General features: G+C 47.4%; 1 protein-coding gene across 1 annotated transcript; it reads right to left on the bottom strand.

The window, feature by feature from the left end:
* Nucleotides 1-2051: 2051 nt before the first annotated feature.
* Nucleotides 2052-5329, bottom strand: LOC123157707 (galactoside 2-alpha-L-fucosyltransferase-like). Its single transcript, XM_044575940.1, has 2 exons — nt 5170-5329; nt 2052-3655 (listed from the first exon to the last, which is right to left on the bottom strand). Exons 1-2 carry the CDS (start codon nt 5327-5329, stop codon nt 2184-2186), a joined length of 1632 nt encoding a protein of 543 aa, XP_044431875.1. The 3' UTR covers nt 2052-2183.
* Between the last annotated feature and the right edge of the window lie 8183 nt (nt 5330-13512).

Raw genomic sequence — 13512 nt, forward strand, 5'->3', positions numbered from 1 at the left:
GGGCCAAGCTATTAACAAGGATAAGTCCTCGGTGTTCTTTGGCAACCACTGCCCTGATCATGTCAAGAACAGTGTTAAGAATCAGCTGGGTATATTCAATGAGACGTCCCATGGTTCTTATCTGGGTATGCCCACGGATGTTGGACGTTCCCCCACCTGCACTTTCAAGTTTCTCACTGATAGAGCGTGGCAGAATATCCATGGGTGGTCGGACCGGCCTACTGCTCGGGCTGGGACAGAAACCCTGCTCAAGTCCAAGACTCAGGCCATCCCCACTTTCATTTCGAGTTGCTTCAGGCTGCCGATGGCGATTTGTGAGAGATTTTGTCAGATGGTGGCGGATCAGTGGTGGGGAAGGGAAGATGGCAAAAAGAAACTTCACTGGCGGTCTTGGGATTGGCTCTCAACGCCGAAGTCTTTGGGTGGCATGGGCTTTCGCGATATGGGCCTTTTCAACGAGGCAATGTTGGCGAAACAGGGCTGGCGGCTTCTGACCAATCCTGACTCTTTGTGTGCCCGGGTTTTGAAAGGAAGGTACTTCCAGTTTAGCAACTTTTGGGAAGCACGGGCGCCTCGGTCGGCTTCTACAACCTGGCGGGCGATCTTGCATGGCAGGGAGCTGTTGAAGCTGGGGGTTCAGTGGGGCATTGGCGATGGGAAGAGCACCCGCATTCTTTCAGATCACTGGATCCCCTCGACTCCTCCGGCTCTCCTCCGCCCCATCTCTCCAATCCCAGCCTCGGCGACGGTACACTGTTTGATCAATGCAGAGCATGCCTGCTAGGACGTGGATTCAGTGAGGGCTTTTTTCAGTGAAGCCGTGGCGAATGAGATCCTTCAGATCCCGATTAACATAGCTGGTGGGCCGGACTTTGCTCGCTGGCCGTTTACAAGGTTTGGTGTGTGCACCGTCCGGTCAGGCTACAACATGGCCAGGTCATCCTGGTTCATGATCAAGCAAAGTGGCAATGGTAGAGGTCAGCATTCTGCTTGGACTTCGGAAGAGAAGTTGTGGAAGAAGTTGTGGAATGTTAAAGCCCCAAACAAGATGAAAACTGTCCTGTGGAGGCTTGCACACGATTGTCTGCCCTCGGGCGAGCAGTTGCTCCGACACCAAGTCCCGACTAGAACAGACTGTTATTTCTGTGGTAGACAGGAAAGTGTGGGGCATGCGCTCCTGTTTTGTCCGCATGCTCCGGCTGTTTGGGACGAGATCAAGGAGGCATTCGGGATCAAGTTGTTCCGCTCTTCCTATGCTTCTCCGAGACAGTGGCTTTTCAACTATCTTTCTAGCTGTTCGGAGTGGGATATTTCTGTCCTGACGGTGTCTTTGTGGCATATTTGGGAGGCCCGTAATTCGGCGCGGAACGAACCGGAGGCCCCTCCTCCTAAGAGGACTGCGGCCAGGGCTCGTGCGTACACTGAGATGGTGCTCCAACATCTGTTCAAGCCCCTCCCCGCCCCAAGGCGTGAGTCCACTGCTTCTAGCTCCTTTTGGTCTCCGCCTCTGCATGATTTTGTGCAGGTGTCCTCTGATGCTGCGGTGGATCTTGCTCGGGGTCGTTCTGCGGCTGGTGTGGTGATTCTTGATCACTCTGGACAATTTGTGGCTGCTGCGTCCGAGCCTTTTACTGGTATTTCTTCGCCGGAGGTAGCCGAAGCCCTTGCTCTCTGATGCGCGGTCAGGCTGGCCCGGGAGAAGCACCTTCCCAAGGTGGTGTTTCAATCTGACTGCTTGTCTCTGATTCATCGTATGAATTCTTCAGCCTGTGATAGATCGGTTGTGGGCACTGTCGTCGCTGACATCAAGGCGGAGTGTGCTGCCCTCGCTTCAGTTTCTTTCAAGCATGTCCGTCAGCACTGTAATGTTGTTGCTCATGTTTTAGCTCAATCTAGTTTGAACTCCGTGAGTCCTTGTATTTTCCTTTGTGCTCCGGATTGTATCCGAGAGAACTTGTGTAATTTGGTTGCTTAATTAATAAAGGCCGACGTTCCTTAAAAAAAACATTATCAGCAGCAGAAAGTAACCACCAGCCCAAGGGTATGGCTGGTTTTCTATACACCATCTCTTTGTTTGTGCATTCAGAGAAATGTTCGTACAACACACTATGGCTGGATCTCGATACAACGCATGTGCATTCAGAATTTTTCATCAAAGAAATATGGTCATTTTTGTCTTGTTTCTACCATTCTCTTCGGTCGACTAGCTTCAGTCCCGCGGGCAGGTCTCCGCAGTGGCGCACATGCGGCACGATGAGGCCGGCGTCCTCCCGCCGCTTGCAGTCGTACAGCGGCGGGACGTGGAAGCATGGCTCCATGGACACGTCCCTGCTACACGGCCACCCCACCGTGCCGTTGGTGACATGGTGCAGCACCCATGGCTTTAGCCCGCCGAGCCCCTGCGCCACGTACCCGAACGTCGACTGCCCGGTGGTCACCAGCATGTCCGTCACGCTCAGCAGGTACACCTCCGCCCAGGCCTTGTGCTCGTGCGACCTCACGTCGTACCGCTGGGTCTCCTCGTGGCTCGGCTGGTCCACCACCACAACCCTGCCGTCCGCCGTCGCGCGCTCCCAGTACATCTCCTTCATCTTGTCGCTGTACCAGGCCTTGAGGGAGGTCACCAGGACGGCCGTCGGTTGTTGGGCGCCCGTTACCACCGCCGGCTCGTCGTCGTCCTCCTCGTCCAGCACCGCCGGGAGCAGCCTCTCGTTCTGCGTGCACGTCTTGATCTGCTCCAGGATCTCCGGCGACTCCGCCTCCCAGGGGAAGACTCGCACCTGGATGCCCACCACGCGCCGCGCCGACGCGAGGTGCGCGCGGTAGTACCGCGCGATGAGGCCCCACACCTGGTTGGTCGGGTGGAACAGGTACCGCCCGAGGTGGTGGAACACGGCGTCACGCTCCGGGAACAGAGCGTCAAGCTCCTCCTCGAACGCCTTCACCAGGAACAGCCCCGGCACGATGTAGCTGTCCGTCCTCATCACCAGCCACTGGATGTCCCGGAGAACCCTCTGGTCATCGTCGCAGAAGAAGAGCTTGTCGTGGTCCGTCTGGTTGTAGTCGAGGTGGATGTACGCGAACGCCGGCAGCTCGGCAGCGGCGGAGCCGTTTGTCTCGCCGGTTCTGAGCACTCCGTCCTCCCGCATTCTCCCGTACCGCTCCGGCGTCTCGAGGTAAAAGCTCTGATAGTTGAGGAGCGGGAACCCCGGAGGCAGCAGCCACGTCGTGTTTGGGAACGGCTCGCAGAACAGTTCGTCTATCTTGTGGCTGGGGTCGACGAGGAGGACGCGGTCTGTGAGCAGCGCGTACAGGAACGCCGACGCCGCCGCGAGGATCCGGTTGCCGAGGCCGCGGTACGAGATGGAGACCATGTATCTGCACTCCGGTGACGCGACGCTCTTGCCAGACTTGAGCTGCTCCAGAGCGTTGGTGTAGGCGGCTGTGCCGGGGCCGCACCGTCTTTGCAGAGCTTCGTGGCTCCGCAGTTTGGAGACGAGGTGCTGCGACGGTTGTCTGCCGGCGTTCCGACGGTACACGGCAGATTGGTACCGGCTGTGGCAGGATTTTTGGTCGAAGCCGTCGGCCAAGAGGCCGCCGAGAAGCCTGTCATTTGGTGCTGTCTTCCGTTGCAGGAACGAGGCAACATCTGGACCTGCAACGGTGGCCGACTATATTATCGTCAAGCAAGCAGAAAAGGGCAGACTTACAAAAAAATTTTGTGAGCGTGACTGAAACATGTCATTCTATACATCATAATTTTTTCCACAAAAGAGATATAGTTGAGATTTCTAAACTGCATTGCATGTTTGTAAAGTTTCATGATGAAATACATTTTGATGTGCACTACACAGAAAAAATAGACAAGAGCATGTATTTGTAGTACATGCACTGTTCACTACAAAAATCTATAGTTTTCTTTTGTGCAGCCCACATCAAAACTTATTTCTCATGATAATCTACAAACATGCAATATACATTCTTATATATGTGTCGTTTAAAGATTTTCTGAAACTTAATAGGTTGACTTTTTTATCTTAACAAGCAAGCATGCCATTCACCATACAATTAAGGATGGGATAAGAATCATCTCGACATTGCAACCATTTTATGAAAAAAGACCCACCACTACATGCAACTATGCATGAGAAAATATTTTTCGATTCTACTTCCATTCAATATGTACATATTTTACAAGTATACATATAATAAGTCATATGTATTTTAAATTTCAATTCATATGTTATTAATATAAATATTTATATTCTACACAATTAAATCTCATTGAAATGTATTGCAACCGATTTCTGCAGCAATGCATGGAGTATCATCTAGTATTTGAATATTTCAAGCTCCCTCTGAGCTAGGAGCCGGAAAACCGCACTATTCAGTTGACTGTTAGCGTTAAAGTGGGCTTTTTCTACTTACCGTGTTGATTACAACTAACCTGTCGCTATATAGTTTCACATTTATAAAGTAAATTACACACTGTTCTAAAACCTAAGTCCCACAAAATAAATCATTTTTTAATTTTATTGTTAAATATGTGTAAATGTACACTTGTCAATGTGAAATTTGGCAGGTGCACTCTAAAACTTAAAATGGCTCTCCGCCACACCTTCCTAAATACTCCCTCCGTCCGGAAATACTTGTCACTAAAATGGATCCATTTTGATGACAAGTATTTCCGGACGGAGGGAGTACTGATAGTCCCTAGAAAAAGTCATAAACATTCTACTAGAATAAGATTTCACATGGCCTGTGTAAGATGACAAACCAGCTCACAATGGATTGGTTTCAATCGAACTTTTGCCACAAATCACTAAGCAACTTTAACATTTCACTTAAAAAAGTCTTAAATCCTACCAACGTTTAAGGAACTTCCAAAAAGTATTGAATTGTGTATGAATTTGGGACCGAACCCATGTGTCACTGAAAGGATTTTGACTGAAACGTACACATGTGGATGTAGGTACCCACTGAAGTTGCTGAAAGTTCGAAAAACTTTTGGCAACTTTATTTGTCATGAACTCCTGATTAGTGATTATTGGAGTAGTAATGAAAAAAACTACTACGAATTCTCCTGACCAATTAAGCAGCAGCTCGCCTGGGTTACTACTAGCATTTATACGACGCCGTACTGGACAGAAGCTAGTTTGGTAGTTTTACCTCTGCCGGGCATGGCCGCCTCGATCTCGACCGCCGGCTGCTCGCCATTGCGCCCACCAAGGAAGACGATGAGTGATGGCACCGTGAGCAGGAAGGCGACGAGCTTGGTGTCGATTCCCGGGCACCATCGCTTGCCTTCTGCAGCCGGCCTCGTCTTCATCACTGCGAACTTTCCTCGAGTTGGTGCGTATGGTCTGCGAACTTTCCTCGAGTTGGTGCTTCAGTCTTGGGAGTCACCACGCTGGTGTCTTCTTGAAGAGCAGATCAACGGCTAAATTGCGGATCGCAGGTCAACGGTACCGCACGAGGCAGATGCTACAGCCAGACTGCGAATACACCGTCATTTCTGTACTTTAGTCATAACCCGTCTGATACATCTAGCCAGGGATCTTGGGTTCAGTTGTTGCACAAAGTCAGCTATCGTGAAACAAGGAGCGCGAATCGTCAGTCCTTACTTCCAGATCCAGTAACAGAGTACTGTATTGGACAAGTGTAGATTTTTCATTTATCAGTTGCGCGCTTCAATGTGATAGATCTGTGGATCGTATAGGCTTAGGGATTAACAGTAGTTCTACCTTTTCGAGCTCGCGGTGCCGGCCATGGTGCCGGTGGCCGGTGATGGCAGAGAGTGGTGATGGGGGTGAAGTGGCTAGTGGCACTTCCCATCGCTTCAGTGCCGCCCTCTGGATCGGATTAGGGTTAGGATTGGGGAACAGTGGCGGCGACAAACCTCGTACCTAGTGCCCCTGGTCCCCACCTCCTCTTTATAGCACTGCGTGACAGGGGGCCACCAGCCTTGTTTGGGCTGGACGCCCCCGATCAGGGCGTGGGTCAAGGGCCCAATGAGCTATTGGGCCCATTGGTGAAGAGATCAACCTAACATTCTCCCCCTTGATCTCATCATTATACTTTTAACTTTATACTTTGAAATAACTCTTTTCAAAGTACTCGTTCCATCACAGATTTGCATGTAGAGCATGTCTCGTCATCACGGTTCATTACCGATAGAATCAACACCTACAACACACTCCTCTGTTTTGAAACTTCTTTAACCTTGGACCCTTTTATTGTCCGGAAATCTTAGACTATACCATAAAACCCATGTCGACTGTGTGTTCTCCAAACACACTGGGCGGCAAGCCTTTAATAAGCAAATCTGCAAACACTTGTCTGTTGCTTTTATACTTCATAATTCCGGACTTTCTCCTTTACAACGCATAACTCTGTGTCAGTGTGTTTGGCGTCAACACTTGACTCATTGTCATAGGAGGGAAAAACTTAAAATGGTTATCGTTGTTGTCAACCATTATTAACTCCGGGTACAGGTATACTTAACCATTTTGTATGTCCCTCAGCCTCATATCAAGCTATAACATATTTTGCATCGCATTGATGGTAATTATTTCATTCTTTGGAGCTTTTCCACACCAAAACTCCAAGTGTGAAAATTAGCGAGAATTGTGGATTTCGCTATACATTTCACAACTCCTGTCTTTGTACTCACAATATTTTGAGAGCACTTATTTCTTTCAGCATGAGGCCGGTATCTTTGAGTCCATTCCGGTGATCTATATATGGACTGGACATTGCCAAAACAACCCAGATACGTGAACTATGTCATGGTAATATATTGAGCTTCAATAGCTGAAGCATATGGCACCATATCCGTTTTTAATCTTTTCTCATCAACTTTTGGAACACCATAGTTTCCAGTTCCATTACACTTGACTATAAGAACATGCGTAGGCTTTCTCGCATGCATACTTTAGAGACCTTTCTAAGCATGTCCATGCAACATTACTAATACCCCTTTTATTCTTTTCTTGGTGAATCTCGATAATTATAACGAGAGACACTCTACCGAGAACATTCTTTTGAACTTTGAGAACAAGAACTTATTTTCTTCTCCTACAGTAGATTGACATGACCACTAGCAAGTAGGGTGTCATCCACATGCACATGATTATGAAATGAATTTCCCATTCTACAACTTTGCATGGATACAATTGTCCTCTCATTTTCTTTAACCCAAAACAACGTTTGATTGCTTTAGTCCATAAAAGACTTCTTCAGGCAGTAGCCCCTGTGTTCTTTACTTTCATCTGATGTAACTCAGATCATAATATCTTTCATTTGATGTAACTCAGATCATGATGTGCTACCAACACTCATTGTAATCTATTCAGTGTAAAACACACAAAAACCTTTCGATTTAAGTCATGTTTTACACCTGTACGTATTTCCTTTGGAGTCACATTGTCCTTGTAGACTCTTTAGAGCAATGTCTTGGCTCCATTGGAAATTACTCATGAGCCCCAAACATCGTGGGGATTCACCAATTTCATTTCATCTCACATAGTCTCTTATCATTTAGATAAGCAGACACTTCTCAAAGCTCGATTGAGATTTAAATGCGGTGGGATCAACCTCTAATTTTAATTTCTCTAACATAGACTTTATAGTCATCAGACATATCTGATTTTCTCATTCCGATACTGGTACTTCTTTCATATGGGGCTGTTGTTGCTCTGTCATTGCCAGGAGGCAAATTAATTGTGTAGTCTTTCACTTCCAAGAGGCAATAGGTTTTACATGGACCTTTATCACAAGATCCATGTTTAATCATTCCTCCTTTATAGAGCTAACAACGGGTGTTGTATAGGTCATACAACATGCTCCCCAGATACAATCTATTTGAGTCTTAGGTATCTTCATACCATGCTCCCCCAGATTACTCCATCTTCACTAAGAATGGCGTATCTTTAAACTTTATTATTTGGGTTTATTCTGTTAAAACTTTCTTCTTTATGGCACTTTAAGCACTTTCTTAGTATTCCATAGTTTTCTTTCCTTGAGGGGTATTATTATGATCATCGTACTCCCCCAGACGATCACATTCTTCATTAATGGATATCTCATATTTCTTTCTCCCCCTCGAAATGTGGCAAGAACTTTTCTGTCACAATTTCAAAAAACCATTCACAACTCTTGTGAATTGAGGAAACTTTGATTATCTACTTCATTTATCTGATTACTTCATACGTAATGAAGTTATCTGTTAACTGGTATGGGAGTACTTTTTCCTCATTCCATTTCAGAAACTCAACAGAGTTCTTTATCATTAGTACTTTTGCAAGTCACACTTGCATATCATTATTATCTTTAGGTTCGTCCTTTAACCCTTTATTCTCTTCGGATTTATTGAGTGTTTAATAACCGTTACACATAAGATGTACAGTCGATACTAGGAAAGCATAATAGCTACTCCATACTTTTCTCCCAGAGTCTGACACATTAAAAGCACATGAGTCATCATGTCTTTCTCCTGTCATACAGGATAAGTCTGAGAAAATTTCTGCCGCCATTACGGGTTACGCAGGGATTTTCCCACACTTTTCCTGCCATGCGAGTTTTATCATAATCATCTTTTCCCGCCATGCGGGTAATGCCCTGTAAGGGACATAAATGTCAGAATTGGCTCTTTTGACTGCATATTCAATCATCAAATTCAGAAATAAATCCGAATGCTCTTTGACACACATGCTTGATCTGACGTTGGTCAAATTAAACACGCATGTTGCTTGTTTCATCTCAGATCATGTTGACTGAAAAATCTTCATAGAGAGTACATGAAAGACATTTGTCAACCAAGACTCTCAATGATCTATCTCTTTTCTTTTATTGGATTAATATCCAAGAATTGTTTTCTTTTGAAGCCATTCTTTGGAGAGAACATACTCCCTCACGTTATGACCTGTCTTGGTCATCTTTTGGGTCACAAGTACCCAGCCATTCGCTTTCACGAATGAAAGCATGAAAAACTTTTAGTCTGAGAAAAATTATTCAATAATCAACAACAATGAGCATAAAAATAACCCCATGTTGGTCTGGTTAAAAAATATGCAAATTAAAATTTTAAAACTTTCTTTTATATTCTAAATCACCGTTGGGCAAAATTAGAATAAAACATCATCCTTCTACATTAATTCCATATCACCGTTGGACAAAAATAGAAATAATGCATATAACTCATAAACAATGTGATGATAGTATTTCTATTAAACAACTTGCTAAGAAATAATCATCATCATCAACTTTATTGCAGCGGGAACAAGAAAAATACATTTCTCTAGCTCAAGAGCATTTCTTGGTCTTTATCTGTTCTCTGAAAATTGATCACTTTGACACAAAATGTATTAGAGATTTAAGCTTTCAACATAAGACTCATAGAATTATAGTACTGTTATCATCAACGTTGGTCAGAAAATAACAATACCATATTTTAACTTTAAAACAAATATCTTTCTTTTGTCATAGCGGAAACTATATTAATTTGATTTCACCCACATGGGAAAAACATCGCTAAGAACGGTTTTTCCAATTAAATTTTCCCATTGGTTCCAATTTAATTGGAGGATAAAACTTTTTCTTGCAGCAGAAACTTTACAATATTCTATTCAGAGAAAAATTTTTACTCTTTTACTCTCTAAGTAATTTTAACCGATTGATTCGAAAATGCATTAGAGAATCAACAATTTAATCTTTTACTTTGGTTCTATTCACTTTTTAAAAGATCACTTTTATTTTTATTTGCAGCGAAAACATGAATAGAAAATTCATGAACTTTTTATTTTTTACAGAAAACTTTTCTTTCACTAAATAAAAATTCATGAACTTTATTATTTTCTTTATAAAATTCATGGACATTGTTTTCTGAAAATTTTCTATTTTCATTTTCAGAATCTTTTTTTTACTTTTCAGAAACTTTTATATTTTCTAAAAAAGCAAAAATATCATAAACTCTTCTATTTACTTTTCAAGACATTTCTGTTTTTTAGAAGAGAAAAAAAATGCGGCAGTGCCCAACGCGCGCGGCAGCAGGCCTCAGCCCAGCGTGCGCAGCTGCGCCCGTGGCTGCGACCACTCGGCTCTTTCGGCCCAGCGGGCTAGCTGGCCTGCTTCCTTTCCTGCCCAGCAGTATACAGCGGGTTAGGGTTTGGATCTGGGCCGTCAATCTGATCGGACGGTCGCCCGATGTTCTCGCTGGATTAAAACCAGCTGGCGACTAAACCCTCGTTCATTCCCCTCCCCCCCTGCACGCGCCGCTCTCATCCCTCTCTCGCTCTCCACATCTTTCTCTCCCACCCGGCCACCGCGCCGGGCCAGATCGCCGGCGTCGGTGTCGACCGGCCAGGGCGCCGGCGACGACCGGCCACCGCGCCTTTTCTTTTACTTTCCCCTCCTGATCTCCCTTCGTCCACCGCATCCAGTGCCATAGAGGCACGCAGCTGCGCCCCGGTCGCCGGTGACGGCGGCGAGCCGCGCCAGCACCAGCCCCCTTCCCTTTCCACTTTGTTTCCATTCCTCCATCTCCAGAAGGCAGAGAGAGAGAGATACGGCGGTTTTCCTATGCGGCGCCCCTGCTGACCCCTTTGCCGGCGTGCGCGAGCACCTCTAGGGTGAACGTGCCGCCATCAAATGACTCGGTGGTGGTGCCCTTTGCCCCGTGGGGTTGTTCTTATTCCCTGCACCTTGGCTTGCCGATGCGTGTGGGGATCGAGAGGAACGGTGCGGCCATGACGGCGGTGCTACTTTCTCCAGTGAGGAAACTTTCTTTGCCTTGTCAATTAGGGTTCTTTGGGGAGGGAAGGATTTCTATTGCTACCGAAAATCCACAAAGCCAACCTGGGACTGATACCATCGCTAGATCTGTGGATCGTATAGGCTTAGGGATTAGCAGTAGTTCTACCTTTTCGAGCTCGCGGTGCCGGCCATGGTGCCGGTGGCCGGTGATGGCAGAGAGTGGTGATGGGGGTGAAGTGGCTGGTGGCACTTCCCATCGCTTCAGTGCCACCCTCTGGATCGGATTAGGGTTAGGAGTGGGGAATAGTGGCGGCGACGAACCTCGTACCTAGTGCCCCTGGTCCCCACCTCCTCTTTATAGCACTGTGCAACAGGGGCCCACCAGCCTTGCTTGGGCTGGACGCCCCCGATCAGGGCGTGGGTCAAGGGCCCAATGAGCCGTTGGGCCCATTGGTGGAGAGATCAACCTAACACAATGCACTAGCATCAGGTTGACCTTTCTTTTTACAGGAGGCAATAATGGCAACCCGCAAATTTCCTCCCGACCAGTCCGTGGACACGGATGCGGGAGGATGTCATCCAATCTTAGTTGCATATATTTCAAACTGTTTTTCAATAATCAGATGAAATTCATGCAAACATGGCCAGGTTTCATATAAACTTAACGGATTTCATACAAACAGGCGGATTTTATTACATTTCAAACATTTAGAACCAAAGAAAAAGACCCGACCCTAAACCTATCCTACGTCAGCGGCGGCCGGCGTTCAAGCCTGTGTCTTCCTCTATCCGCCCTCTCCATGAGCACCGGCGATAAGACCCGTGAAGTGAAGATGTTGTCTCTGGCGAGGAAGAGTTGAACATGGGAGATGGACCAGCCCACATGGGACATAAGGCACTGCCGCCTCCCGTGGCCTACTCATCCTCGGAGGAGTCCACGACCTCTCCGTCGCCCGTGGGCATGAGGTCCACGATGAAAATGCTGGCGTCGGCGCTTCGTCATCCCACCGGGCCGCCTGATGGTTCGTCGGTGACATGTAGGAGGCGCAACTGGCGTTGTTCTCCTCCGCGTTCACCTACAGTGCGCCTCCGGGGCTGCTGTTTCCTGGCGAGCGGCGGGTTGAGCGTGAGCGGCATCGTAGATGGCACATTGCTTGCTCCGCGAGGAAGTTGGGGTTCGCCTTGGCCATGGCCGCCTCAGAGTCCTCGCTCGCTCGCCTTAGATATGGCCCTCCACCAACCGGTGCTACTCCAGGAGGAATAGGTTGTACCACTATTCCTCCTGCGCCTGCTGGAACACCGACAAAGGCACCAGCGCAGGCTGCACCTCCGCCATGACGATGTTGTAGTCCGCCTGCGTCTGCTCCATGGTGAAGCCGGCGTGAACAGGAGGCGCCGAAGCCGAGGCGGTATCGTCGGAGCCCATCTTCATCTTGGTGTCGTCCTCGTTGTCGAAGACCTCAGGCGAGCTGGCCATCAAGCCGGCCTCAATCCGCTTGGCACGACAGCTCTGCCAGTCAGCAGCAAGGGCGGACACGGTGCTAGGCGTTCGGATGAGTCAATGCGCAGAGCCGGGGTGGATTTCTCGGCCGGTGAGCCTACTTAACAGCGGCATACAGACGGACATGGAATTTAACGAGCATGATAGATATTCGTCCCGTCCCGTCCGGTCACGTGTCTCGGGCGGTGCGCCGCTTCAATGGCGGAGACAGTGAGAGGTCGTGTCCGCCCTGAGCCGTCTTCAATTTGGAGCGACACGCTCTGTAGCGATATGAATGCAGGAAGCTGGCGTCAGGTGGGAATGTGTGCGGGCAAGGGAGGAGGGGTTTGGGTGGGTCAGGGCAGTCAGAAGCGGACGTGAGAGCAGTCCGGACTTCCGCAAAGCCCCTCATGTTTGTCTCCGGTTTGTAGGAGAAAGTACGTCTGGACCGCGGCGCGGATCAATACAGGACCGTGCTGGATGGCTTCCGCTGTCCGGACACATGCAGAAGGTTTGCGGGTCAGCGTTGGAGATGCCCTTATATTATTGGACAGAGGGAGTAGTAGTTAGCAATAGGGATACAATCCGAATTCATGGCAGTAGCTATTTTCGAAGGAAAGTTGGGTATCCACACTACCGTTTTCATTGCAGATATGATTTTTTTGGATTTTTTTTCCTTGTCTATATATAAATTTGGTCCTATATGACTTTGCTAGTTGACAGCATGTTTGTGTGTGTTGTTGTTGATAGTTTTTTTGCCACGCAATTAGCTTGAAGTAGTACACAATTTCGTTGACGGTAAAAAAAATGGTAATTCTGTGGGACTGCAACCCCAAATGTGATAGATTTTTGTTAAATACTCGTTGAAGTGAGAAGAATTCTTAGTACTCCCTCCCTGCTGTCATTAGGCGCCTCATGAAAATCAGGTATATCAAGAGTACTTTTAGACACAAAAAAATCAAAAGAAACTAAGCACATGCAGAAGAGCCGAGCATGAACGTGAGCGCCAAATAGGCCATGGGTCGCTCACTCAGGCGACTCCGGAGGCGACCGAAACCATCACCTCCTTAGATTCGCCCTCGCCGCCACCGTGACTGGTAGGCGGCTGCGGGGATGGCTGTTGGGTTTCGTAGTAATTTCAAAAAATTTCCTACGCGCACACAGGATCATGTGATGCATAGCAACGAGAGAAGAGTGTTGTCTACGTACCCAACGCAGACCGACTGCGGAAGCGATGACACGATGTAGAGGAAGTAGTCGTACGTCTTCACGATCCAACC

Source organism: Triticum aestivum, chromosome 7B (assembly GCF_018294505.1).
Source record: "Triticum aestivum cultivar Chinese Spring chromosome 7B, IWGSC CS RefSeq v2.1, whole genome shotgun sequence".
NCBI lineage: Eukaryota > Viridiplantae > Streptophyta > Magnoliopsida > Poales > Poaceae > Triticum > Triticum aestivum.